This window comes from Carassius gibelio, chromosome B19, assembly GCF_023724105.1.
Source record: "Carassius gibelio isolate Cgi1373 ecotype wild population from Czech Republic chromosome B19, carGib1.2-hapl.c, whole genome shotgun sequence".
NCBI lineage: Eukaryota > Metazoa > Chordata > Actinopteri > Cypriniformes > Cyprinidae > Carassius > Carassius gibelio.
In genome coordinates this window covers 11,175,003-11,200,085 of record NC_068414.1, presented here as the reverse complement: position 1 = coordinate 11,200,085, position 25,083 = coordinate 11,175,003, and the positions used below count along the sequence as shown (strand labels likewise).

General features: G+C 36.5%; 2 protein-coding genes across 2 annotated transcripts; both read right to left on the bottom strand.

Moving 5' to 3' along the window:
- Positions 1-3,632: 3,632 nt before the first annotated feature.
- LOC127979286 (glycoprotein endo-alpha-1,2-mannosidase-like protein) lies at positions 3,633-24,715 on the bottom strand. Its single transcript, XM_052584637.1, has 4 exons — positions 23,562-24,715; positions 23,289-23,398; positions 8,388-8,464; positions 3,633-5,119 (listed from the first exon to the last, which is right to left on the bottom strand). The coding sequence occupies exons 1-4, from the start codon at positions 24,064-24,066 to the stop codon at positions 4,483-4,485; spliced, it is 1,329 nt and encodes a 442-aa protein (XP_052440597.1). The 5' UTR covers positions 24,067-24,715; the 3' UTR covers positions 3,633-4,482.
- Positions 13,607-15,952, bottom strand: LOC127979280 (uncharacterized). Its single transcript, XM_052584630.1, has 2 exons — positions 15,567-15,952; positions 13,607-14,703 (listed from the first exon to the last, which is right to left on the bottom strand). The coding sequence occupies exons 1-2, from the start codon at positions 15,916-15,918 to the stop codon at positions 13,607-13,609; spliced, it is 1,449 nt and encodes a 482-aa protein (XP_052440590.1). The 5' UTR covers positions 15,919-15,952.
- Positions 24,716-25,083: the final 368 nt, after the last annotated feature.

Below are 25,083 nucleotides of genomic sequence, written 5' to 3'. Positions count from 1 at the left end.
TCAGTCAATGAAGTGGTGTAATTCTATACTGGCTTCAGACATTAATCACACCTGGAGGCTGTTCTCATAGTGTCAACTACTGGCACAGCATTGAGTAAACTTTTGAAAGGGAACCTTTGTTTTGAAATCAAAATATTCCTTTGTTCCACTCCATCTAGCTGTATTAAGAATTCATCACATGCCACTTAAACAGTGCTCTCTGTTTGTTGCACGTCATGTTCTCAATCCTGTGCTGTTTGTTCACCTCAGTCTTCCTGAGAATTGTTGATGGAAGGCTGAGAGCGCAGGCTTGTCACCCAAGGAAAAAATATTACCCACAATTATGATTGGGTCTGACATTATTATTTGTATGGTGTAATTCGTTACATGAGCTTGAAATAAATGAGGTGAGACACCGCAAGATAATCGTGTCATTCCACTGTCCTGAGTGATCAGTCCAAATGGACCAGAAACTATAGGATTGGGAACAAGTGCCTCTGGGTATAAACATCAGAAGTACTGTTACTTCGGTTGTTGTATATCATGATTTTCATCTTAAAACACTTGAAAGTGTGTAGTTTTTGGTCAATCATTATCTGGGAACACTTTATTTTAAGGTGTCCACATGTTATGTGTACTTACTATTATGATAACAGTAAATTATGCATAATCACAGGAAAAGTAACCATAAGACAAATCCTAATCCTAACCATATAGGAAGTGCATGTAGTGAATTAATATTACTCTGTACTTAAATGTATAATTACACTGTAACAAGGACACCTTAAAATAAATTGTAACCATTATTTCTAGGTGAATTTATGACAGTGTAATTACACAAATTAGTACTGAGTAGTATTAATTAACAACATGTAAAGCACTTACTGTAAGGTTAGGATTTGGTTTAGGGTTAGTTGTTTGTAATTATGCATACTTTACAGTTAACTTATGTGACCCTGGACCACAAAACCAGTCTTAAGTGTCAATTTGAGATTAATATATAATCTGAAAGTTGAATAAAACATAATAAATAATTATTAGGATTTGACAATATTTGACTGAGATACAGCTATTTGAAAATCTGGAATCTGAGAGTGCAAAGAAATCTTTCACCATTGAAGTCACCATTGAAGTTGTGCAAATTAATTCTTAACAATGCATATTACTAATCAACAATTAAGTTTTTAATATCTTCATAGAACATGATCTTTACTTAATATCCTAATAATTTTTGGCATAAAAGAAAAATCTTATCATTTTGACCCATACAAAGTTTATTTTTTTATTTTTTTAGCTATTGCTAAAAATATACCCCAGCGACTTAAGACTGGTTTTGTCTTATATTCACATATTACTATAGTATGTGCATGAAATGTGCTACTATGTTTCAATTAAGTATCAATAGGTGTTCCATCTAAGCTCCTAAAAGAGGTGCTTCCAGAAGTCATAGATCCTCTTCTGACTATTATTAATTTGTCATTGTCATTAGTATATGATCTTGAATCTTACTTTTCTGTCAACGATACTAGAAAAGACAGTGTCCTCACAATTATATTCCTTCTTAGAGAAAAATGGAATCTGTGAGGATTTCCAGTCAGAATTTAGAACATTTTAGACCATTTAGACCGTTTGACACTACTGACCATTACATTCTCTTGAACAGACAAGAAAACTTTTTTTTTACATTAATGGAAGTGCATTAGCATGGTTCAAATCATACTTATATGACCGCCATCAATTCGTCGCAGTGAATGAAGATGTATCATATCGATCACAAGTGCAGTATGGAGTACCTCAAGGCTCAGTACTATGGCCGCTACTCTTCACGATTTATATGTTACCCTTGGGAGATATCATAAGGAAGCACAGTGTTAGCATTCACTGCTATGCTGATGATACTCAGCTCTATATTTCTTTGCAGCCGGGAGAAACATGTCAAATTGAAAAATTCATGGAATACATAGTCAATATAAAACCTGGATGAGGAGTCATATCTTATTGCTAAATTCTGAGGTTTTAATTATAGGTCCTAAAAACTCTGCATGTAATAACCTAGAACACTGTCTAAGACTTGATGGTTGTTCTGTCAATTCTTCATCATCAGTTAGGAACCTAGGTGTGACATTTGATAGCAATCTTTCTTTTGAAAGCAACATGTAAAATTGCATTTTTCCATCTCAAAAATATATCTAAATTATGACCCATGCTCTCAATGTCAAATGCAGAGATGTTAATTTCTGCGTTTATGACCTTAAGGTTAGATTATTGTAATGCTTTATTGGTGGTTGTTAGCCACCCAATAAAGCTAGTCCAAAATGCAGCAGAACCAGGAAGTATGACCATATTAGCCCGGTTCTGTCAACACTGCACTGGCTTCTCAAACATCGTATAGATTTTAAAATCTTGCTTATTACTTATAAAGCCCTGAATGGTTTAGCACCTCAGTATTTGAGCAAGCTCTAACTGCACTATAGTCCTCCACCTCTGCGGCATTCTCAAAATTCAGGCAATTTGATAATACCTCGAATATCAAAGTCAACTGCGGGCGGCAGATCCATTTTCCTATTTAGTGCCCATCCTCTGAAATAACCTACCTAACATTGTTTGGGAGCCTGGTTTCTCCCCAGATTTTTCTTCATTCTGTCTCCGATGGAGTATTGGTTCCTTGCTGCTGTTGCTTCCGGATTGCTTAGTTGGGTACACTTAATTTCCGGCGATATCGTCGACTTGATTGCACAGTTTAAACTGAACTGAGCTGGATGATGACATCACTGAATTAAAGGATAAACTGCCTTTTTTGCTTTATTGACATACTATTTTCCTATTCAGTGCTGTTCAGTTGATTTGTCACAATCTGTATTGTTAAAAGCACTATATAAATAAAGGTGACTTGACTTGACTATGTCATATTAAAGTAAAACTTTACTTTGGGTTCATCAAACGAATTTCAAAATTTTTTAAAACAACAAATAATGTAAACTGTAAAACATATGACTTTAAATGAACTCTGCATTAAAATACAAGGAATTATTTTAATAATAACTATTTAGCAACTGCCTGGGCTACACAACATCCACACTGTATAACAATAAATATTTCCAAAAGGTTTATTTGTATAGTTTTGTGTGGTTATTTCAGCATAGTGCTGACTGTTTTATGGGTGTTGCAATTTGTACTCTGGTAATGAATCATTGTTAAAGTGCCTGTTCTGTTCTGAATGTGTGTCTGTGTGCAAGGCTGACATTCATAGACTGCTGTAACAGCATTGGCTAACAATAGCTCAATGTGAAGCAACATTCAGCCAAAATCTGTCCAGACACAGTTTGATTAATTACAGTGTTGTGATCATTACACTAAACATTCATCATACATGACAACACCGTCCACTAGTCGTAAAATGTCAGTGTTGTGCTGTGTCCTAGATGAGTAGAGTAAATTAAATTCAGATTAGTTTACATCAGTATAAGTGTAGCTAAGAGTATACTGCATACAATAATATTGTCTATTAAAAAATAAACTAAGCATTTTTTGTGTAACTTGTTTAAATTGAGACTTACATGTGACAATTTACAGAAAAAGATGGTTTAACGATGGCTTTAGAAATTCATTCTGCTCAGTTATTGTATGTAAAATACAACATTAAGGCAAAATAGTTGATTTAGGTGTCCTTTTATTGTTTAATATTAAACATGAGTTACAATGTGCATTATTAGGATTTACACATAATAAATCAGTAATTATTCAAACAAACCATATCCACAACCACCAACCATTTTTTTAAATGTAATCCAAACACACAATAAAAGTATTATTTTAATACTGAGGCCTCACTGTTGCTTCTAGAAGTCAGATTCAGTGTCTAATCTTAAAGGAATAGCTACAATTGTAAATTCACCCAGCTCTGTGTACTTTCAAACCATGCTTGGAATACAAAAGCAAGCATATAGCACAATGTCCACACTTCTCTTCTCCATACAATGACAGGGAATGAGGATGCATGCTGCTGAAGTCCAAAAATAAACAAGAGAAAAAACATAAAATCCATTAAAGCATACAGTAAAAATGATGTATTAGCCTTGTGTTTACAGTCATATTCACTCAAATATGGCACATCAAGACATTTCCGGCCAGGTTTGATGTCAGTGATGCCAAACTGCTTTGGTTCTCACTTGTCTTGTGCTAGTTGTGATGTCCCATGTATGAATATGCACTTGACTGAATGAAATTGGACAGATGCAAAGGGGTTTTCAGCTTCCAAAAATATATTGACAAATCAAATACAGTATAGATTTGTAATCACAAAAATGATGACAGAATGTTCATGTTTGGGCGAACTGTTCTTGCAAATGCTTGCACAGAAACTGCAAGAAAATTGACGGTAAATCAATCGTTTATCAGTAGACAGAGTGAGAGAAAAAGAAGACCATATCAAAATTGAAAGAAAGTAATCGATAACGTTGATAACTTCAATAACGTGCGCAAACCTTCTAAATGAAAACCCAGTCACATAAGCCACTGCTCTTTCTCCTTACTGAAATGTTCTGCCCACTTCCTGGTGAGCTCCAGATAATGGTCTGGCTGATGGGGTTTGTAGTCCAAATACAGACGGGCCACAGTCTTCTTGGGCACGGCCCTCTCAATCTGAGTTCCTTCATGCCACTCATTAAAAGACGTCACTGTGATAATATCAGGCCTTATGGACATCGCTGCCTGCAATGAGGTCTCGTAATATCGTCCGTTCACTCGGTTGCGTGTGTTGTGGTTGTTCCACGGCCGGACGGCGGTGTCCACATAGCCAGGTCCAGCGCTAGGCACAAACAGCAAGTTGTTCTTGTCACAAAATGCTTTAATAGCTTTCCAGTTCTGGTGAGAAGATCCAAAGGAGAAGCCATTAGAAGCAAAGTAGGTGTACATGCCGTCGAAGCCTCCAGCCAGGATGTCCTGCTTGTGACGCTCCTCCACGATGAGAGCGATGAAGATGCCATCGTAAGGCGTTCCTCGGAGACTGTGAGAGCCCCTGACGCTCAGCAGCTCAGCCCAGGTCTCCGGTGGGGTAAGGTAAGAGTCGTACACATAAAAGAGCGGAAGGATCTTCCCAGCGCTAGACTTGAACCTGTAGAAAGCTCTGTGTGTCCCGTATCTGTGAAAACATTTGAGGAGCAATTGGGTTTATTGGTAATATAATATTATAGTACATTTAAAAGATGTATTTACATGATTTATTTTTAGATATCTATACATACAGTAATTGGTAATGATTTCTTATCTATTTGACATAAAACTACATTAAATTCAGGAAATACACTAAAGCAAGACTCAGTTTGTTAAAATTTCTTAATACATTAGATATTACGAACTAACAATTTTATTATTATTTAATATTTAAAGCATAATGTATTGTTAATACAAGGATTTCTATTCATTTTTAATTGTTGTGTGTTCATAATAAATTAAATGTTTGTTTTTACGGTTTGATGCCTAATGCACTATATTAATGGAATAAACCTTACTGAAAGGAGTTATTTAAAATATAATACATAAACATATGTGGTAACACTTTAGAATAGGGGACACGTATTAAGGCATTGATATGTACTTAATTAGTACTAATAAATGGCTAATATTCTAGTAATATGAATGCAAATGAGCAACTAGTTAAGAGACCCAAAAATAGAGTGCTACCAAATATGTTAATACGTTACAATAAGATTCAATTTGTTAACATTAATTACTTTAATTAATGGGTTAGTTCACCCGAGAATGAGAATTTATCCATAGTCACCCTCGAAGCATCCTAGGTTTATGTGACATAACTTTTTCAGAATAATCCAATTGAAGTTATATTAAAACTGTCCTTGCTCTTCCATGTCTTTCAATGGGGGTAAGCAGGTGTTTGCTGTCAACAGTTCAGAAGTGAAATAATGTGCGCAGATCTGTAATAAAACGTCCTCCTGAAAGGCCCCCTGTAGCGAATCCATGCATTTTTGTAAGATAAATATCCAGATTTCAAATGTAATAAACAATGGTCATGAATTAGGAGCACAAAATGAGGATTTGTAAAGGAATATGTTGGATGATTTCAAAATAAGCCAAGAAAAGACTTTGCTAAAGTAAGGAAACTTTGTTTCTTTTGCTCCTAAATTTCCCAGAGGCTTGCACGACGCATACGTCATCCAGCTTCCATCTCGACGTCTTCCCACAGTCAGCACATCTAGGAAAAAATGGATTTGTTACAGGGGCCTTTATTCACCCCTCGGAGCCGCGTGAGGGACGATTTATTACAGATGCACGCACTTTATCACGTCTTCTGGACTATTGACGACAAACACCCGGTTACCCGATTGAAAGGCTTGGAAGATCAAGGACAATATTTAATATAACTTCGATTGGATTATTCTGGAAAAAGGAAAGTCACACACACCTATGATGCTATGAGGTCGAGTAGAAGATGGACAAATTTTCATTCTCGGATGAACTAACCCTTTAACATGAATTAACAATGAAACATACTTTTAATGCATTCACTAAAAGATGGTTCACCCCAAAATGACAATTTTCTCAAACCTCATGTTGTTCCAAACTGGTATACATTTCTTTCTTCTGAGGAACACAAAGTTAAATATTTAAATAGTTAAATAAAACAGTTCTGGTTACCATAGTGTGGACAAACAAAACAAAACAACCGTTTGTCAAAATAACAAAGTCACAAGTTTGGAATTGCATGAGGAGGAGGAGTAAACAGTGACAACATCTTCATTTTATTTCTATTACAATTAAAAGTTATATCTATCAACTATCTATCTATCAACTAATAATGAACAGCTGTATTTATTATTTATTCTAATGTTAACACACAATAATAAATACTGTGACAAATGTATTGCTTATTGTTCATTAAATGGGTCATGACCGTAGAGTGTATAAAAACATGGACGTAGTGTCCGTGACGTCATCCATAGGTTTCTGAAGACTGTTTTTGAAGCCAAAAGTGGGCGGAGCAGGCCGTCACCATCTTGGCAGCACATCACAGAGCGTCACTCCCGGATAATCAAAAATGGGCAAAAAGGCGGGAGCTGGTTATTGAAACCACGCCCACCAATCTCGACGGCGGTGACAGCACCGGCAATCCCCCTTCCACTCAAGTGGCTGCTCCCTTAATTATGAGTTCTAAAAAAAGTTCACCCTCTCACAGTCGTCATAAAGGGCTAAATTAGTTATAACAAAATAATTTTTTGAACCAGGCTGTAAACATGTTTTTTTTTTTTTATGAAGCTGGCCATTTTAACATGGGGAGTCTATAGGATTGACTCCCTTTTGCAGCCAGTTTAAGGCTTCACGAGAGAGAGCGGGAAGGTCGAATTTGCCTTGATCATTTGGCATATAAGCAGTCCTTGTACCGTTAAAACCTGACGTCACCTGGGCACAAACATTTGAATAAACACTGCCTCCAAGGCATCTTTGTACAGATATCAGAAGGATCCCAGTGTCAGGAACAAGCTGATAGTTTTTTTTAATGGCATCACAGATCATTTCAGAGGGTTGGTGTTGTAAAAAACACTTGAAATAATGGGGGGTGTTGATACTGTTCCTGTGCAATTACATTAGGCAATCATAACAGTGGTCGATTACTGAGACGCCTTAAAGGACACGCCCCTTAAAAACAGGTAGTTTTAGACAGAGGGTCAGAAAGAGGGTTGAAAATAATCATTTTCCCGCATATTTACGTGTTTGTTTGTGCAAAAAACTTCCTTAACATTATAAGTAAACATCAAATAACATATTTAAATAATTAAAACAAAATCCAAGTTATGATCCCTTTAATGCTAACTTTAACCAAAATACAACATTTGTACAGTGTTAGAAAAGTGTTTTGTGCTTCTGGAATGTTACGTGTCCTTGTTCTGAAGACGAGCCTCTTACAGTAGTTCAGATGACTGTATCTGATACTCAGAAACCATGTAAACCTACGCTTTACTTAGCTCAGATCTACATGATGTCTTTCTTTCCAAGGCATTCCGGTTGCTAGAGAACAATTCAAGGACAAATAACTTAAATACATTTGCAAAAAATGACTCGGCCTGTTGAAGTCACTAGATTGTTACAGCTTTGTAGATTTACACAGTGCAGCCATTGTTCTCTTTAACCTGAGTGAGTTAGCTGTAATACCATCAGGTCATGTTATACGTTCTGTTTCATGAATGATTAATGATTCATTTTTAAAACACCACTCTCTTTTCTCTTCACCAGGCTGGATTGAATATCAGCCCAACTCCTCCTGGGAGTTCAGAGCAACCCAGCTCATCATGATGGACAAGGGCTAGACTTTCAGGTTAGCAGACTCGATCGCTCTGATCTTTAGTTTTGGCACCGTGAAGGAGGTATGAAGGCATTGAGGAGGTGCAACCTACTTGTCAATGATGTATTTGATGTTGTCATGCACATTGAGGTCTGTCCGGCCTTTGTAGGGCTGCAGGTGAAACGCAACCTGTAAAGAACCAAAGGTAATGAAGTAAGGAATAAAACCATTTCTAGTAGCTTCTTAATCATGTATCAAATATACATGTCTGTAATGAACTGATACATACATTGATAATGGTACCGTAGGCTGCATATAAAAGCAACAAAAATGTATTTGGACACTTAAAAAATGTGCTAATGTCATTGTAGTAAATGCAAGATATCAAAACAAGTGTTATCTTGTACTGGTGTGTCAAATAATTTTTAGTAAATGTAGGAAGTTGTTTCAAGTTCATGCAGGAGTCCTAGCAGATAAATCACAGGTGTAGTTCATTAATGAACAATGAAAGTGTTCAAATACTTGTGATTTCTTATGAACAATATATACATTCATTGGTCATACTTTATTTGAATGTCCAATTATTACTATTAACTATAGCTTTTGGCTTAAAAATGCAGAATAAGACATTAATATATGCCTTAGGAGTACTAATAAACAGTCAACATGCTAGTAATAAACAAATAGTTAATATTGAGAATTGGTCCCTAAACTAAAGTGATACCCTAACAGTTCATAATGCACTGGAGGTGAAGAATATCTGTGAATAACAACTTCATTACCCATGTTTCAGACATGCTGAACATATTGCTGCATCCTGCTGCTACAGCTTTGTAAGGTGGCTGACACATGACTTTCTCAAAGTCCCAGAAACAAAGTTACTTAAGACACAGACGTGTCATGTTGAATACTCCGAGGAGACAGTACCTCTCCACTTCAGTGAAATCGACATGCACAAGGCTGATTGAACTGCAAAACACTCAGGGCCTAAAAAAAGACAAAAGCCGAGCACAAACACCCACCACTTTTCCACACCGCCAGTCCAGAAGATCTTCATAAACTGTTTCCATGGCAACATCTGCATTTAGCGACACATCTCTGTCATGGACGGTTGAGATCAGACATTTGGACATGACCGTCTACACTACACTAGTGTTTTGAGGAGGTGGTTGCTGATAACAAAAATAACATACTCGACACCTGGGAAGTTCAACTGTCCCTCTATTTCTTGAGGACTGACTGACAATGTAGTCAACAACTTGTTACAACAACACTGATTGTTATAATCATGACTTTTAATGGTGGAGTTGTTGCAGAAAGAGAGGAAAGCAAGAAAAATATAACTTCTACACATGTTCATTGGTACTCACCTCACACAAGTGACAAACTCAAATGCATAAAACAATGATGGTGACATTACTGTATTTACTATCATTTGTTCACTCACTGCATAGCGAATACCACGCTATAACTCTTTTCTTTTTCTTTCTTTAGTTTCAAAGAACTAAAGAGATTTGATACGGCAAAAGAAATCTGGTTTTGTTCTCACAATAAAGTATCTTTCTCTGCCTTTCTTCTCATTATTGATGTTGTATGATGGGTATGCTGATATCTTACAAAATGTATTATTTCTACTCTACAATACTTTGATGGAAAGTTGGAAAGATTTAAACAAACTGAAAATCTCAGAAAGACTAAAGTACAAACAAATCATTTTTCATTTCAATGGCTGAATGTGTCTGTACAGAATGAGGTATGGCCTTGGGCACAGTTACAAAGATACAGTGGGTGTTGTATAAGCACTGGCATGACGTCAATCCACTCAGTCAGGCTATATGCCTTGCTGTGCGCTTGCATCTAAAAAATGTGTGACACCAAGATAAAGCTGAAATGCCAAAGAAACAATTGTAAACCAATGCTACATGGTTGGGTAAGAAAGTAGACCTCACAGGCAGTCTTTCTCTAAAAGGGGAATCACAGCACATAAAATGAATAATAAATCAACAAACTAGCTGACAGCTCATCCCTAGGTCAGAGTGAAAACTCAAATATGACATTCATGTACAGGTTCTTCAAGGTTTCTGGAAGACAGGGTGTCTAAATCACATGTTTTGACCACTGGGGTACATCAGGGTTCAGTGTTTGCCCCCTTCATTTTCTCAACACATTAGACTACACCATTCATGTACACCATCAGACAACTTACTGCTAGCATGAATGTGCAGCCACAAGTAGAGAGCAAATTAATTGGACGTGGTTTACCAGAACACATGAATCATGTTAATCAGCAAGACACTCCTCTTTTAGTACACATTATTTTAAAAACCTCACCAAACTGATGTACAGTACATTGTGGAAAAGCTCAGTGTTTTTTTCTTTTTTTGAGAATTGTCATCATCATTGTCAAACATAAAGCCCAGACTCCAACACGATCAATCTTGGTTGGAAACAAAGCACATGCAGTGAAGAGATACGCTTCCCACTGCCCAAGCCGCCACAAGGAGCATTCATGAATGAGTACAGATGACTGCTATTGCTTTCGGTTTCCAAACTAGTTCAAAGATTTTGTTCAAAGATTCAGCCCCTGTGCATTTTGAGACTCTACATTGGCGATCAGAATACCCAATACCCTTTGTTTACCCAAAACAGAGCAGTTGGTCAAGTCAAGACATTTGGGAAACAGCTTGACATTTTCCACATTACTTTACTGATAAAGGACATTCTGATAAAGCAGTTTAAAAATTAAAAGTCCCACTATAGACCTTTTTCATGGAACGCGAAATTACCCATTATGCTTTGCGCGTACGCGTATGTAGGATGCTTCGAACTTCCGGTTCGCAACTAGATGCGTTTAATTAGCCGTTTACAGCGTTTTTGGACCGCTCTGAAACCACAGTTGTAATCGGTTTTACTTACTTTTAACGTCCATAATGTCAACAAGCAACGGTAACATTAGTTCGCGGTGGCAGCATGGCCAAGGCTATTTAACAAAAACCGTAAACAATGTAACTTTGTCTGTTCCACATCCTACGAAGTTGACCAGCGCCACCTCCTGGTTTGATGATATGAAACAATGGCCAGCAGTCACATATGTTGACATATTCAATTATCTTGTTTTGTCTGAGGGCGTGGATGGCGAGGAACTTAGAAATTATAAAAGTACCAAAGCATACAGTTATCTACACAGTAACAAAATTGGACGAATTCTTTGCCATAAACATCAGCAGTTCACATTACTGAAAGCGGAGGTAGAGCCGAGTCAGGCTATTAATAAACCAAATCACATCGCGTGGGTTATGTTACAAAATAACGGAGTAGTGGAAACAGCTGGATGCTCCTGTGTAGCTGGTCCTGGCAGGTCTTGTAGTCATGCTGCTGCTGTGTTGTGGAAGGTGGGTATTTATAAATACAGCAAAAGTTCTAATGTAGCTAAACGCAAACCTAACAATACTAGGGGGTAATAATATGGCAAAACACCTGTCCACTACAAGGACTGACTGCGTGATAAAATGTAAAGACTTATTTTTAGAGCAATATTTAACCAGTTATACATTTCAGTTATAACTAAATTGTTTAGCTCTAAAAAAAGTGCTTATGGTAATGTATTGTTAATAATAAAGTAAACAATATGTTCTGGTTTTTGAAAGGTGCAAAATGCAGTGGTCAGTGGTATGACAGGGCTATCTTGCACTGATGAGCAGTGTAGGTGGAATGCAGGAACCAGAAGAAACCTTGAACAGAAAAGAATCAGTCAGATGACCTTTAGACGTCACAAAGCTGAGGATGTACATGGTGCCTCTTCAACAAGGGAGGGAGAAAGGCTACCATCTACACCAAGCTATGACACACATCAAGACTTCAGGGAGAGAGTCAGTTCTTCAGCCACAAAACCACTTTTTGAATTAAAAAACAGTCTTTTGGAAAAATGCTACACTGCCAGTGTATCAGTGCAAGGAGATGACACTGAGAGCTTAGAAGTCCACCAGCCACATGGAGAGACTTTGACTTGCTGTAAATGTAAAGCATTTTACAGCAAATACATAGAACTGAACTTTGACCAGGCAGCTGAATTGGAGATGCAAACACAAAATCAGAGTTTGTCAGAGGTGTGGCATAGTGCAAGACAGCCTAGGATCACTGCTAGTTCAGCTAAAAGTGTACCAGTGCGAGCAACAACAAATCCTGATAAATTCATGAGAGAGCATCTCTTTCCTACCTTTCGGGGTAATGCGGCTACAAAGTATGGAAATGAGAAAGAGGCAATAGCTTGTAGCTTTCTGGTAGAAAAAGGTCTACAGGTCTCCCACTCAGGTATCAGGGTCAGCCTGGCAGAACCATGGCTGTCTGCAAGCCCTGATGGCATAATAAATGGTATGGAACTACTGGAAATAAAGTGTCCCGTTCCCAAGAACAACACCACCTCTCTAGCAGACCATTTCACCATAAATAATAGTGACATCAAATTGGTTGATGGCAAGCCTGAATTACAGAAGAACGGAGTCAGGGGCTTCTACAGGCAAATACAATTAGGCATGTTTTGTACAGGGCTGAGAATGGCAAAACTGTTTGTCTGGTCTCCAAAGGAACACATTCTGATAAATGTACCATACGATGCAGAGTATTTAACAGACCAGGTTACTCGACTAAGAGGCTTTTACTTCTCAGTGATGCTTCCTAGAGTAGTGGATGAATTCACTGCTGGACGACTCAAACTGAATGACAAATACTTACATATAGTCAAAAAGGCTTAACCTACTGGTGAACAAAGATTAACCGTTTTAAAAACTGTACAGATGCTGACATGGAGGAGAAATTATTTTTATTGTGTCAAGGCAAGTTTCAATTTTTTTTTATGTATTTGATATTTTCTTGTTTACAGGGTTTACACTTGGAAAGTCTTGTGTGTAATTTATTTTTATTAGATTAAAGTGTATATATGTACATAGCACAAGGAAACAGAATACACACTGAGATGGATTTTTGAGAAGTTCCAATGTCAAGTATTGTTATTAAACACATTTATACATATATGTACATGACTAATGCAGCAGTGTGAGCATCAGATGAAAAGTTAATCCAGAAATGAAAATCTTGTCATTATTTTCTCACCGTCATGTCAGTCCAAACTTGTATAGTTTTTTTTTTCTTCTGATGAACATTGATTTATTTTGGAGAATGTTGGTAACCGGACAGTTGATGGTAACCATTGACTTCATAGTGGAAAAAAAAGACTATGGAAGTCTGATTACTATCAACTGTCTGGTAACCAACATTCTCCAAAATAAATCATGAGGGAGAGTTAATGAAGACAACATTTCATTTTAAAATAACTTATTTATCTGCTTCACGGATCAGATCACCACGCAAATTCACTAAAGCTGCACATATACGCAGAATTTTATCTATCTTTGGCATAAGGGTGATAGGCAAGGTTTGTGATAACACCTTGTATACTTTCAGTCTCCTAATTGCACGTTCAACATGTATCCTTACATTTGCAATCCTGCGGCTACATGTGACTTTTTCTTCTGTTAGCTGCATTTTGTTGGCAAAGTGAGGAATTATCATATTGACTTTTCTTTCAAACAACAAGTCTCTAATCAAAAAACCCCTGTCCACCATCACTTCATCTCCTGGATGGAGGTATTCGAGAATGCCAGAATCACACGTGATGAATTTGTCACTACAGCGTCCCCCATATGCTGCAGATATAAACATTACTAGACCACATGGTGCAATAGCCACTAAATACTTGATGGTGTTGCAAGCATAGTAGTGGCTGTATGATTCAGACCTTGAGTCTAGGTTCCCTGGTCTTTGGACTTCACTTTCACTGCAGTCTAAGATACAGGTAACATTAGGGTAATGTTGCTTGTATGCCTCTGGTGTTGTGGCCCTGATTGTTTCTTTGGGGAGCCATGGTATCAGTTCCTTCAAGACTGCAGCCATGGTGTCAATCCAAAAAGAAATTATCCTGCTCACTTGACTCACTGATATACAGAATCGAATGGCAAGATCTTCTATCAACAGGTTTAATTTCAGCTTCATTAGTGTGAGCAAGATTTGCTGTTCAATTTCAGTCTGGTAAGCCAGATTCTCATGGGGACGCAGAACAGCTACAAGGGTATGAAATGTGTGGAGAGGGAGCCCAGTGTAGAGATTTGAGTCATAGTCATTCATCAGAGTTAGAGGCTTGAATGTATCGCACTGCGTTGACTGGTTTACATAAGTTATACTGTGTTGTCTCTTAATATAACAATGCTCCTCGAAGATGTGGTCTTCCCACTGTGTTCCAACAGAGGTAAAGGTTTTTGATGTACAGCTGCTGTCATCAACATCTGTTTGCTTGGGACTGGGGACAGATGCAAGACTCTCTTCTACAGGTTTCATTTCATCCATTCCATGCTGCTCTGGGTTAACACCAGCTCCTGTAAATACAGAAAAGGCATTATACAGTGAAGCATCTAAAATCATATGGGTTATTATATGGTACAGGGTGAGTTTCTATTTTTAGAAAATGGTTAATTACAAAAAATGTATTAACTAATTAATTTTAGGATATAAAATGAAGAATTTTGGTTTAGCACTAACACACTTTTAATTGGCATTGTATGAAAGACAAAATGCTGACTTTCCAAATTTTGTAAACCAAAATGAGTTTATGAACAACTACTTTTAGGTATTATTTTGTTAAATGTTGTGATTTTGAGCTGCAATATGGTGAACTCTACACTGAAAGAAACTGACACTGAAACACTGATATCAGTGCCTTTGTTTTGTCTCAAGATGCTTACCAGTAATGTAATTTCTAAGGCGCGTTTATAAAAAATAAAATAAAATAAAAAAACTTTAAAGTCCTGATTGAACTATGGCCCAATCCTGGCTTAGTTTAAGCCCTGTCTGTAAAACCAAGCCTTAAGGTCCTATACATTTACAGCTGGTAAAATAATCAAATATATACATGAGTCAGAATAATTCAATTAATGAGCCGATTCTATAAATATGTTTTATAAACCAGTGCTCATTTTGTGATTATCATATTTGATAACACTGAAACTACTGCAACAAAATTTAGTTTTCATAACACATACATTAATGCTGAATAGATATTAAATATTGAATACACTTAAATGCTGAATGAAACGCTGGTCTCTTAAAAATGTTTAAATACACATCATGAGAACTTGGTCTTCTTACATACTAAAATGATTGTATCATAAGCTGCATCTTTTCCATTAATTGTGCAGACCTAATAGCACGTTAGCCGTGTAAATAACGTAAATATTCTCACCTTCGTCCGGCCACGTTCGTCGTCTTCTCTTCTTACTTAATGGACGATCATATCCAAGCCAAAGTTCAGGATATGGATTTTCTGTCGTTGGTTGTCTGTCCACAAAGTGGAATGAGCATACATGGACGTTACGAGGCGGGCATTTCAAATTAAGTGCTGCGAGCCAATGTCTTTTACCGTCGTCGTCGGATGGCATCTTGTGCAATTTAAATGGTCTTGGGCATTTACATTCTGCTCTTATTGTTGGCTTGTGATCATAACACTCTTGATCAAGAAAATTTTTGAGCTTCCTATAGCTGTTGTGACAGCCTTTAGCAGCACAAAATTTCCCAGAGCCTCCGCGATTCGCCATTACACTAACGTAACTTGACAGTTGGTAAACGGATTAACGGAAGTTCGAAGCATCCCACAGGAAGTCACTCGCCGCTATGGCGCCCTTCTTCTTCTTCTTCTTCTTCTTTTTTAAATTGGCGGTTGGCAAACAACTTTTAAGTGTGCATTACCGCCACCTTCTGAAATGGAGTGTGGATCATAATAGCCTTCACTCACTACTCTTTAAATAAAGAAATACATAAATACATAAAAATATAAATCCAAAAAAATAAAAAATAAAAAATAAAAATATATAATATCTAATAAAAATATTAATTTTAATACCTTTATATTAATTTTAATTTTAATATTTTAAGACAACTAAATTCATATCTTCCTAATGAGCCCTGTTTTATTCAAATAATCAAATATTGCACTATACCCCACATGCCCTGAATTCAGTTGTAAAATTTCATTCATTTCAAATCTAATTTTTTCTTTACTTAACCTTTCTTTCAGCCTCAACCTTTCCTCCTTATACCTATCACAATTAATAATTACATGTTCTATGGTTTCACTAATATTACAGACATCACACATCCCACTTTCATGTTTCCCTATTATTTTAAGCGTACTATTTAAACCAGTATGTCCAAATCTCATTCTCGATATAATGTCCTCTTCTTTTTTATTCCTATTATTTTCTCTCATTCCTCCTACCTTCTTCTGGATATTGTAGTACATTCTCGCTTTTGTTTCCATATTCCACTTTTCCTGCCACTTCTTCCTCATTTCTTCTTTGATTATACTTTTAACCTCCGCCTTACTATAATTTATTACCATATCTATCTCTGTTTTTTTGGTTGCATTTTTTGCATATTTGTCTGCCAACTCATTTCCGTCTACCCCTATATGAGCTGGAATCCATATGAATTTTACTATTACTCCTACTCTTTTAATTCTGTAAACAGTTTGGGCTATTTCCAACATAATGTCCTGCCTCACGTCCGATTGCATGTTCTTAAAACTATTTAATGCACTGCTTGAATCTGATCCAATCAACACTTTCCTTGCTTTACTATTTTCTACCCACTCAAGTGCTAAGAGAATGGCCAACATTTCTCCTGTAAACACTGACAATTTATCATTTATTCTCTTGTTTAACATAACATTTAATTCTGGTATAATAAACGCAGCTCCTACTCGATTATCATCTGTTTTTGATGCATCTGTATATATCTTAATAAACATAGAATACTTCTCCCCTAGGTATCTACTAACTTGACTCCTGTCAATACTACTCTGTTTTTTAAACTCTAAAAGGTGCATATCTACCTCTAATTCCCCTAATAGCCAAGGAGGAACATTGGATAAAGGCACAATGGGGCTTATCGTCATATCTCCTATCCCTATCTCATTGACTGCATCACCTATTACCCAACCAAAGCTCTCACTCAATCGTCTTTCTTTTTCTTGACAAGGTTGTAACACCTTCTGAGTCGGATGACTTTCTTTATGCCCTTTTAGATTTGCCCAATACGTTAATGCTATCTGATTTCTTCTAATATCCAAAGGCATCTCATTCATCTCTACTTGTAATGCTGCTACTGGAGTTGTTTTAAAAGCACCACAACAGAGTCTCAACGCCTGACTTTGAATCACATCCAACCTTTTTAATAATGTTCTTGATGCAGACTGGTAAATTGTACATCCATAATCAATAACTGACCTAATTAAACCAATATATACTGCTTTCAATGAAGTCCTACTTGCTCCCCACTCTCTACCTCTCAGACATCTTACTACATTTAGTATTCTTTTACATTTTTTAACAACATTCTCAATATGTATTTTCCATTTTAGCGTTTTGTCAAACCATATCCCGAGATATTTAAAACATTCCACTTTCTCTAGATTTTTGTCATAAAGTTTAAGTTGAATCTGTTCTTGATTTTTCCTTTGTGAAAAACATACTACTTTGGTCTTTGCTACAGAAAACCTAAAACCCCATTCCCTTCCCCAACACTCTACTCTTCCAATTGCCTCTTGCATCTTCCTCACTATATATTCTACATTTCTTCCCTTTTTCCACATAACTCCGTCATCTGCAAATAAAGAAACACTTATAGATCTATCCATTCTACTGAACACTTCATTTATCATAATTGAGAACAAAACTGGACTAACTATACTCCCTTGAGGAGTTCCATTTTCCACTAAATACTTTGTACTCAATTCTTTCCCTATTCTTACTGCGATCCACCTATCCGTTAAAAAGTTTTTGATCCAACTATACATTCTCCCTCTTATCCCCAACTGAAAAATCTTAATCATTAATCCTTGTTTCCACAACATATCGTATGCCTTTTCTACATCAAAAAATACAGATACTATACTTTCTTTATTAATTTGGGCTTTTCTAATTTCACTCTCTAAACATATAGCTGGATCTATTGTGCTTCGTCCCTTTCTAAATCCACTCTGGTAATCCTTTATTAGTTCCTTTGTCTCCAAATAATACTTTAATCTTTCATTTATCATTTTTTCCATAATTTTCCCCACCTGTGATGTCAGAGCAATCGGTCTATAACTATCTGCCAAACTCGGATCCTTACCTGGTTTACATATGGGGACAATAACTGATTCTTTCCACTGTTTTGGCAAACAACCCACTTCCCAAACCTTATTATACAACTTTAGTAACATTTCTTTACTTTCATAACTTAACTTTTTAATCATACAATAACTTATTTGGTCATTCCCTGGCGTTGTATTTCCCAACTTTTTTAAGACATTATTCAATTCACCCATTGTAAACATCACATTTATGGTACTTTCATTGTCCCCATCATCCTGTCTTACTTTGACACTATCTCTTATTGTATTCTCCCTCTGTATCTTTTCCTCATTACTCAAATTACCATTACTATGTATTTTAACAAATGTCCTCGCAAGTAACTCTGCTTTACCTTTGCTCTCTACTATTATTTCCTCTCCTTCTTTCATTATATGATAACCATACTCTCTTTTATTTCCTGACATTCTCTTAATCATACCCCATACCCTATCTAATGGTGTGCTTCTTCCTAGAGATTCACAATACTTCCCCCAGAAGTTTTTCTTAACTCTCTTTATTGTCTTCCTTACTACAGCCTGTTTCCTCTTATATTCAATTAAATTCTGAAAGTTATGTGTTCTTTTCAGGATTTTAAATGTCTTATTTCTTTCTTTAATTACCTTTGTGCATTCTTCCGTCCACCACGGAACTATTTTCTTTCTTTTACTTCCTCCTCTTTTTGGTATCGACTCTTTTGCTGCAACTAAAATACTACTACTTATTTCTTCATTCAAATCTTCAATTCCTTGATTAATACTAACCTCCTTTAATTTTCCTTCGGACAATATTCTAAACTTGTTCCAATCCGCTTCTTCAAATTTCCACCTGCTTACTCTCTCTTCCATTTGCATTTCCTTTTCTATTCCAATTTCTGTAAATATAGGGTAATGATCACTCCCTATAGTGCTTTCCTTATTTACTTCCCAACTACTTAACCCTACCAAAGTCTGGGACACCAACATAAGATCTATTGCAGTTTCTGTACCCTTATTTAAATGTATCCTTGTACCAGATCCATCATTTAGACATACTAATTCCTTTTCATCCATTATCTCTTCTAAAATTTCTCCATTCAAATCTTCTTTTTCACCCCATACCTTACTATGTGAGTTAAAATCCCCACACCAAATAATTTTCCCTCTCCACTCCTCCAGTATTAATTCTAGTTGAACTCTCTCTAGTTTTTTACATGGGTTATAGAAGTTAATCACTTTAATTTTTTCTTCCTTGTTCCATATTTCTATAACTATTACCTCTAATTCTTGTATTGTTTTTAACCTCCTATATACTATACCCTCTTTAATGAATATTGCACACCCTCCCCCAATTCCATTTCTTCTATCTTCACGTATGGTATTATAACCTTTAATAATGAAATCCAGATTAGGTTTAAGCCATGTTTCCTGAATGCATATGATTTCCGGTTTCTTCCTTAATTTATCAATATATCCCTTAAACTCATATCCATTTGCTAACAAACTTCTTGCATTCCATTGGACTACCAACATTAAGTTATGCTTTGAGAAGCTGTATCTGCGTTCCCTTCTCCCTGGTTAAGGTCAGCGTGTATCTTTTCCCATGACAAATCTTTCATGTTAAGGAACTTAGCTGCTGCCTTGACTATGATTTTAATTTTCTCTGTTTTTGTTTTTACTTGTTCTGAGCAATTTATGACATATGCTAAGAACAGCACTATCCTATCCATTACTATTCCTGTGTTTTCCTGCCCTGACCTCGTTCCTTCTTTAGTCATATCAATTTCTTCTATTCCTCTTTCCTTATTACATATTTTCACAGCTTCTGCATATGTTATTTTCTGATTTGATTTTACTTTTTGAACCTCTACTGCCTTTTTCCGGACTTCACATCCCCCGTACGCTGCAGTATGGTTTCCTCCACAGTTACAACACTTTATAGTAACATTACTCCCACATTCTCCATATGCATGATCTCCTCCACATCTTCCACATCTCTGCTTCCCTTTACATACATGTGCAGTATGTCCATACCGCTGACATTTGTAACATCTTAAAGGAGGAGGTATATATTCTCTAACGTTAAAGCTCATATATCCTACCATCACTTTCATAGGAAGCACCTCATCTTTAAACTGTAGCAGTACAGATTCACTATCAGTTTTTTCTCCATTTCTGAAAGCCTGCATTCGAGTGATTTCTGTGATCATTCCTCCTTTAATAACTTTTCTTAGTTCTTCCAGATTCTCTTCTATGGGGATTCCTGTTATCACTCCCTTAGTTCCTCTTTTCTCACCAATTATTCTTTTCTCCACTATTTCTTTTTTACATAGTGTTTGCAATTTCATAGTTTTATTTTTCTGCTCAGCATTTTTGCATTTCACCAATAGACTCCCATCACGTAACACGCTATGGCGCCCTCCATGGACAAGCGAAGAAAAAGGTCTATACCGTCTAAAATTCAACCATCCCATGACACATTGGAAGAAAACATAGCTCATACAATGACAACATTACAGTCATCACAGGCATGGTGTTACAGACTTGCTTCTTTAAACACCAGGGCATTCTGGGCTCATGATGGACAAAATAGCCCATTAACAGCTCTGAGCCTGAGCTCCTCTCATCAGGTTGAAATATTAACCACAGCTATAGGCAGTAAACACTGAGACTTATGCAACCACTAGTGAGCTCAAGAAATTACAGTCAGTGGCTCATCTACAAAAGCACAAACAATTCAGCTGTTGCAGAAAACCGGAAAACCTTTTTTCTGCCTACTTAATATATTTAGTAGCTCATGTCTTGTTGCGTTTGTAAATAGATTGTTCAAGGAATGATCAAATGCAAATCATATTTACTTTCTTTATAAGGAAACTGATAAGATACAAAATAAGATATACTATTTATATGCAATATGGGCGTTGTAATGTGAAAACTGCAATACAGAAATAAGGTCTTATAACATAGGCTATATATTTGTTATTTTAACACGGTAGTCATGTTTACCATTTAAGGTGAATAACATGCACTGACTTTAAGGTATCAGGTAAGAGTCACTACACTGGCATAGAATGACATAATGCACATAATGCTTAGATATACCTTCACTCACAGAAAAAAGAAAAAAGTGCAAAAATGGGTATAATCAGATGGTCACTGGGGCTTCTTAAAGGAACACCTTTGTTTCCAAAGGTTCATAAAAGATTTACTTAAGGGAAGGGACCACTTCAGGGCAGCATTTGCCATCAAATTCACATTTTACAAACAGTTTACAAACCTCTGGGTGATTGTGAGGGACTATGTGGGGTTTGTGAGTTGAACAATATAACATTAAAATAAACAAATGAGGCTGCAGTTAATCAATAAAACAATATATCTTAAAAACGCTATGATCTAAAGCAGCAGCTATATAGTTTAAAAAGCAGCTATATAGTTGCACTTCATGTTTCAGAGTGAAGTGCAGCACTGTGTTCATCTACTCACAGGCAGCTTGGTGTGCTGTAAATGCTGCTCTGACAAACTCACCTTTGCAAGTGTATGTTCACTTAATTTACATTCACACATAACTTTTTATGGATGGGCATTTACAGCATTTTAGTAAAATTCCACCAAAACAAAAGCTTGGGGATCTGACATGTTAAAAGCATGAGGGTGTAAACACTGGGAAATGTGGAACTTAAGACATACATGTGTATTGTCGCTTGCTGGTTTGTTCGTTTATATATATATATATATATATATATATATATATATATATATATATATATATATATAAATATATATATGGGTCAATATCACTGTAGGGTGCCTTTTTGTGTCCTGTTAATAAATAACTGCCATGTTAACTGATATGCACTTCTAGATTTATTTTTATTTTATTTTGCGGCTGTGTAAGAGAATGTGTTTTGTTTTGTTTTTGGCCTATGCTCATTCACCGCTCATTAAAATTTTATAATAGCAGAATACTGTCAAATCATACAATGAAAATAAAATCTCCTATTAATATTTTGTTAAATAAGAGATTACTCAGTTTGAGTGTATTAATCATTTGGTAATAAAAAAATATATTTTTATTTAATAAAAAAAAAATTTATTTGTCGCAATGGGAAATCCGCCACTTTCAGAAAAGGCCATCCCCTTTAGTGACATCAGGGACATCATACATGTCAGAAAATATAATTTGCATCTTAATTTTGCTATGAAAACGTATTTAACAGTAATATATGTCCATGACAGGGTGGACATATCTTTTTTGGTTTATGCGTTGGAGCTCAACTAATATTTCTCCATAGTACTTCAGTGTCTACTATTTATGATATGACATAAAGCAAACGGAAAATTTAAATCTAAAATTCTGTGGTTTGTGAGGGTTGAAAGGCACAGCATGTATATACAGCCGTATCTCATGTCTACGAGTGTTATATTGTGTTTAACAGTCCGATGACACGAGTGAAAAAAAAAAATAAAAAGAACAACAACGGAGTGTCTTTAAAATCCCTCTTTGGTGCAGACCTACTACGAATCTTCCTTAAAGTTAACAGTTTAACAGCTGAGCCCAAGCCTCTGTTACTAATTCCAAGACATCACATGAGAACTAGTAACCAAGGAGCATTGAGTTACTTCATTAAAAGCTTGTTATATTACCCAATTAAAGCGGAGTGATTGACTGAGCAATCAAAATTAATTATTATAATTGATTATAATTATATATGTACACACTCAGATTGCTTTCTGACAGTGTTTCAAACAAATACACCATTCTCCATAAACCAAGTGTTTGTGTAAGCAGATAAGTTTGATGGGTCTCTCACCAGTTACCTTGATACTGTGTTTATGAGCAGCATCCATTACAGCTGGCACTAGATCCTCTGTGGGTTTGCCATGTTCATCTGCCACACCAGGAGGGTACCAGGACAGGACCACCACACCTGGCATCAAAAGTGGAAATACATTGCTCTACAAGCAACATTTTGTCTCTTTTAAGGTTTTTAATGATGAACGACCCATCTACATTGTACTATAATAGCCAGAGAAACATAAATATAATAAATTACAAGCACAATTCATCAAATTGTGTCTTGGCCGTAAAACCTGCAGCCGCAGCTTCGATTTGCGCCATGTGGGATTCAATGACATCTGGATCTCTGGAGCTGTAGGGTCCTAGTTCAGGGTAATAACTGGATGCAATGTCATCTGGAGGACTGTGTCGTCCTTTAGGGTGACTGGAAGCTATTTTGGGGTCCCAGTGTGGCACTAGTACATGGTCCCAGTGTATATAACTACCGTCCATCTGTGGCGAGCCATACCATAAATAATAGAAGATGTGAATGTCATAGAATATGCTGTGGTCAGGACCAGAGTTGGAGAACACTATCTTAGTGTCACTGCCCACACCACCATTCTGACCCGGTGATTCAGCTACACGATTGGGTCTCTGGTCCATTCGCTCTCCGACCAAAGGCATCAGCTCCATTCCTGGAGCAAGATCCGAGAAGCCATCAGTGGGTTTGAGGGTTCGTAGGCCCATCATAGTACCAAAAATAAACAAAGTGAAAAGTAGAAGAGCCACACATGCTTTCCTGCGTAACCTGTTCATGGTCGCTGTCCGTGGTGCTGGAAACGGCAGTTCATACAGGGGTTAGTATGACCGAGGCCTCCAAAAGTGGGTTGTAAAATGCCTGAGTTCCATTTCCAATTCGTTTTTTCCTCTAGCAGATTTGCATCTGGCACTCTGCATTGGTTGCTTGATCCTTGTCAGGAAGCCATCATCTACATTACATTAACAAACTGTAAAAATGTGTTAAAAAAAAAAAAAGGTGCTTTGATTAATTTCGGAACATGCAACGAAGATTCTAAGCTTAATTATCACGGAATACTCGTAACCTGACAGCACATGCTATATTTCTAATTTAACACTGCATAGATTTTTTTTTTTTTGTTTGTTGTTAAATTCGACGGAAAAGCGTCCATGCAATCATGAATCTATCACATGCACCAGTACATCCGTCTCCATCGCTTCATTTGCGCTGCTCCCCACTTGTAGACTGAACCGTCTTCTCTCTCGTGCTCTCCCACGCGTGGATCTTTGTTTTCCTTATCCTTTTGCGCAATATAAAACACTTTCACATCAGATGCAAAGGCTTTGTGAAAGCATCGGCTGATTTCTGTGCCTCTCTGTCGCCTGTGTGCTGATGATAAATCATCTCTTGTTACTGGAAGGTGGAGTCTCGTGGGTTTGTCACCCTGCACGCATGCTCAAACGAGTACACTGGCTGTGTTCACAACGGCGTGATGCTCACTGCATACTGAGCAGTATATACTGAAAATGGCATACTATTTATTTACTTTAGAATGTAAAATAATGCTTGTTATGCAAGGATATGCATTTCAATCAGTAGTATGCTATACATATTTTACCTCTTAACGTTCATATACTTGATTCTTATTATCATCTCTAATAAACATGATTTTTAATAAAATTAAATTGCAACATAAAGCGAAAACGTTGGATACTTCACATAAAAAAGGGAAATAAAGCACCTGGTATTACTGCCAGAACAAAATGTAAAAACAATAAATAAATAAATAAATTATATACACACACACACACACA

Coding starts and splice junctions, on each gene's coding strand:
- LOC127979280 (XM_052584630.1), bottom strand. CDS start 15,918: ATGGCGAATCGCGGAGGCTCTGGGAAATTTTGTGCTGCTAAAGGCTGT. Junction 14,704..15,566: donor ACGAACGTGGCCGGACGAAG/GTGAGAATATTT, acceptor CTGTATTTACAG/GAGCTGGTGTTAACCCAGAG.
- LOC127979286 (XM_052584637.1), bottom strand. CDS start 24,066: ATGAACAGGTTACGCAGGAAAGCATGTGTGGCTCTTCTACTTTTCACT. Junction 8,465..23,288: donor CTCATAAACACAGTATCAAG/GTAACTGGTGAG, acceptor GGTTCTTTACAG/GTTGCGTTTCACCTGCAGCC. Junction 5,120..8,387: donor ATCAAATACATCATTGACAA/GTAGGTTGCACC, acceptor ATGTTTTCACAG/ATACGGGACACACAGAGCTT.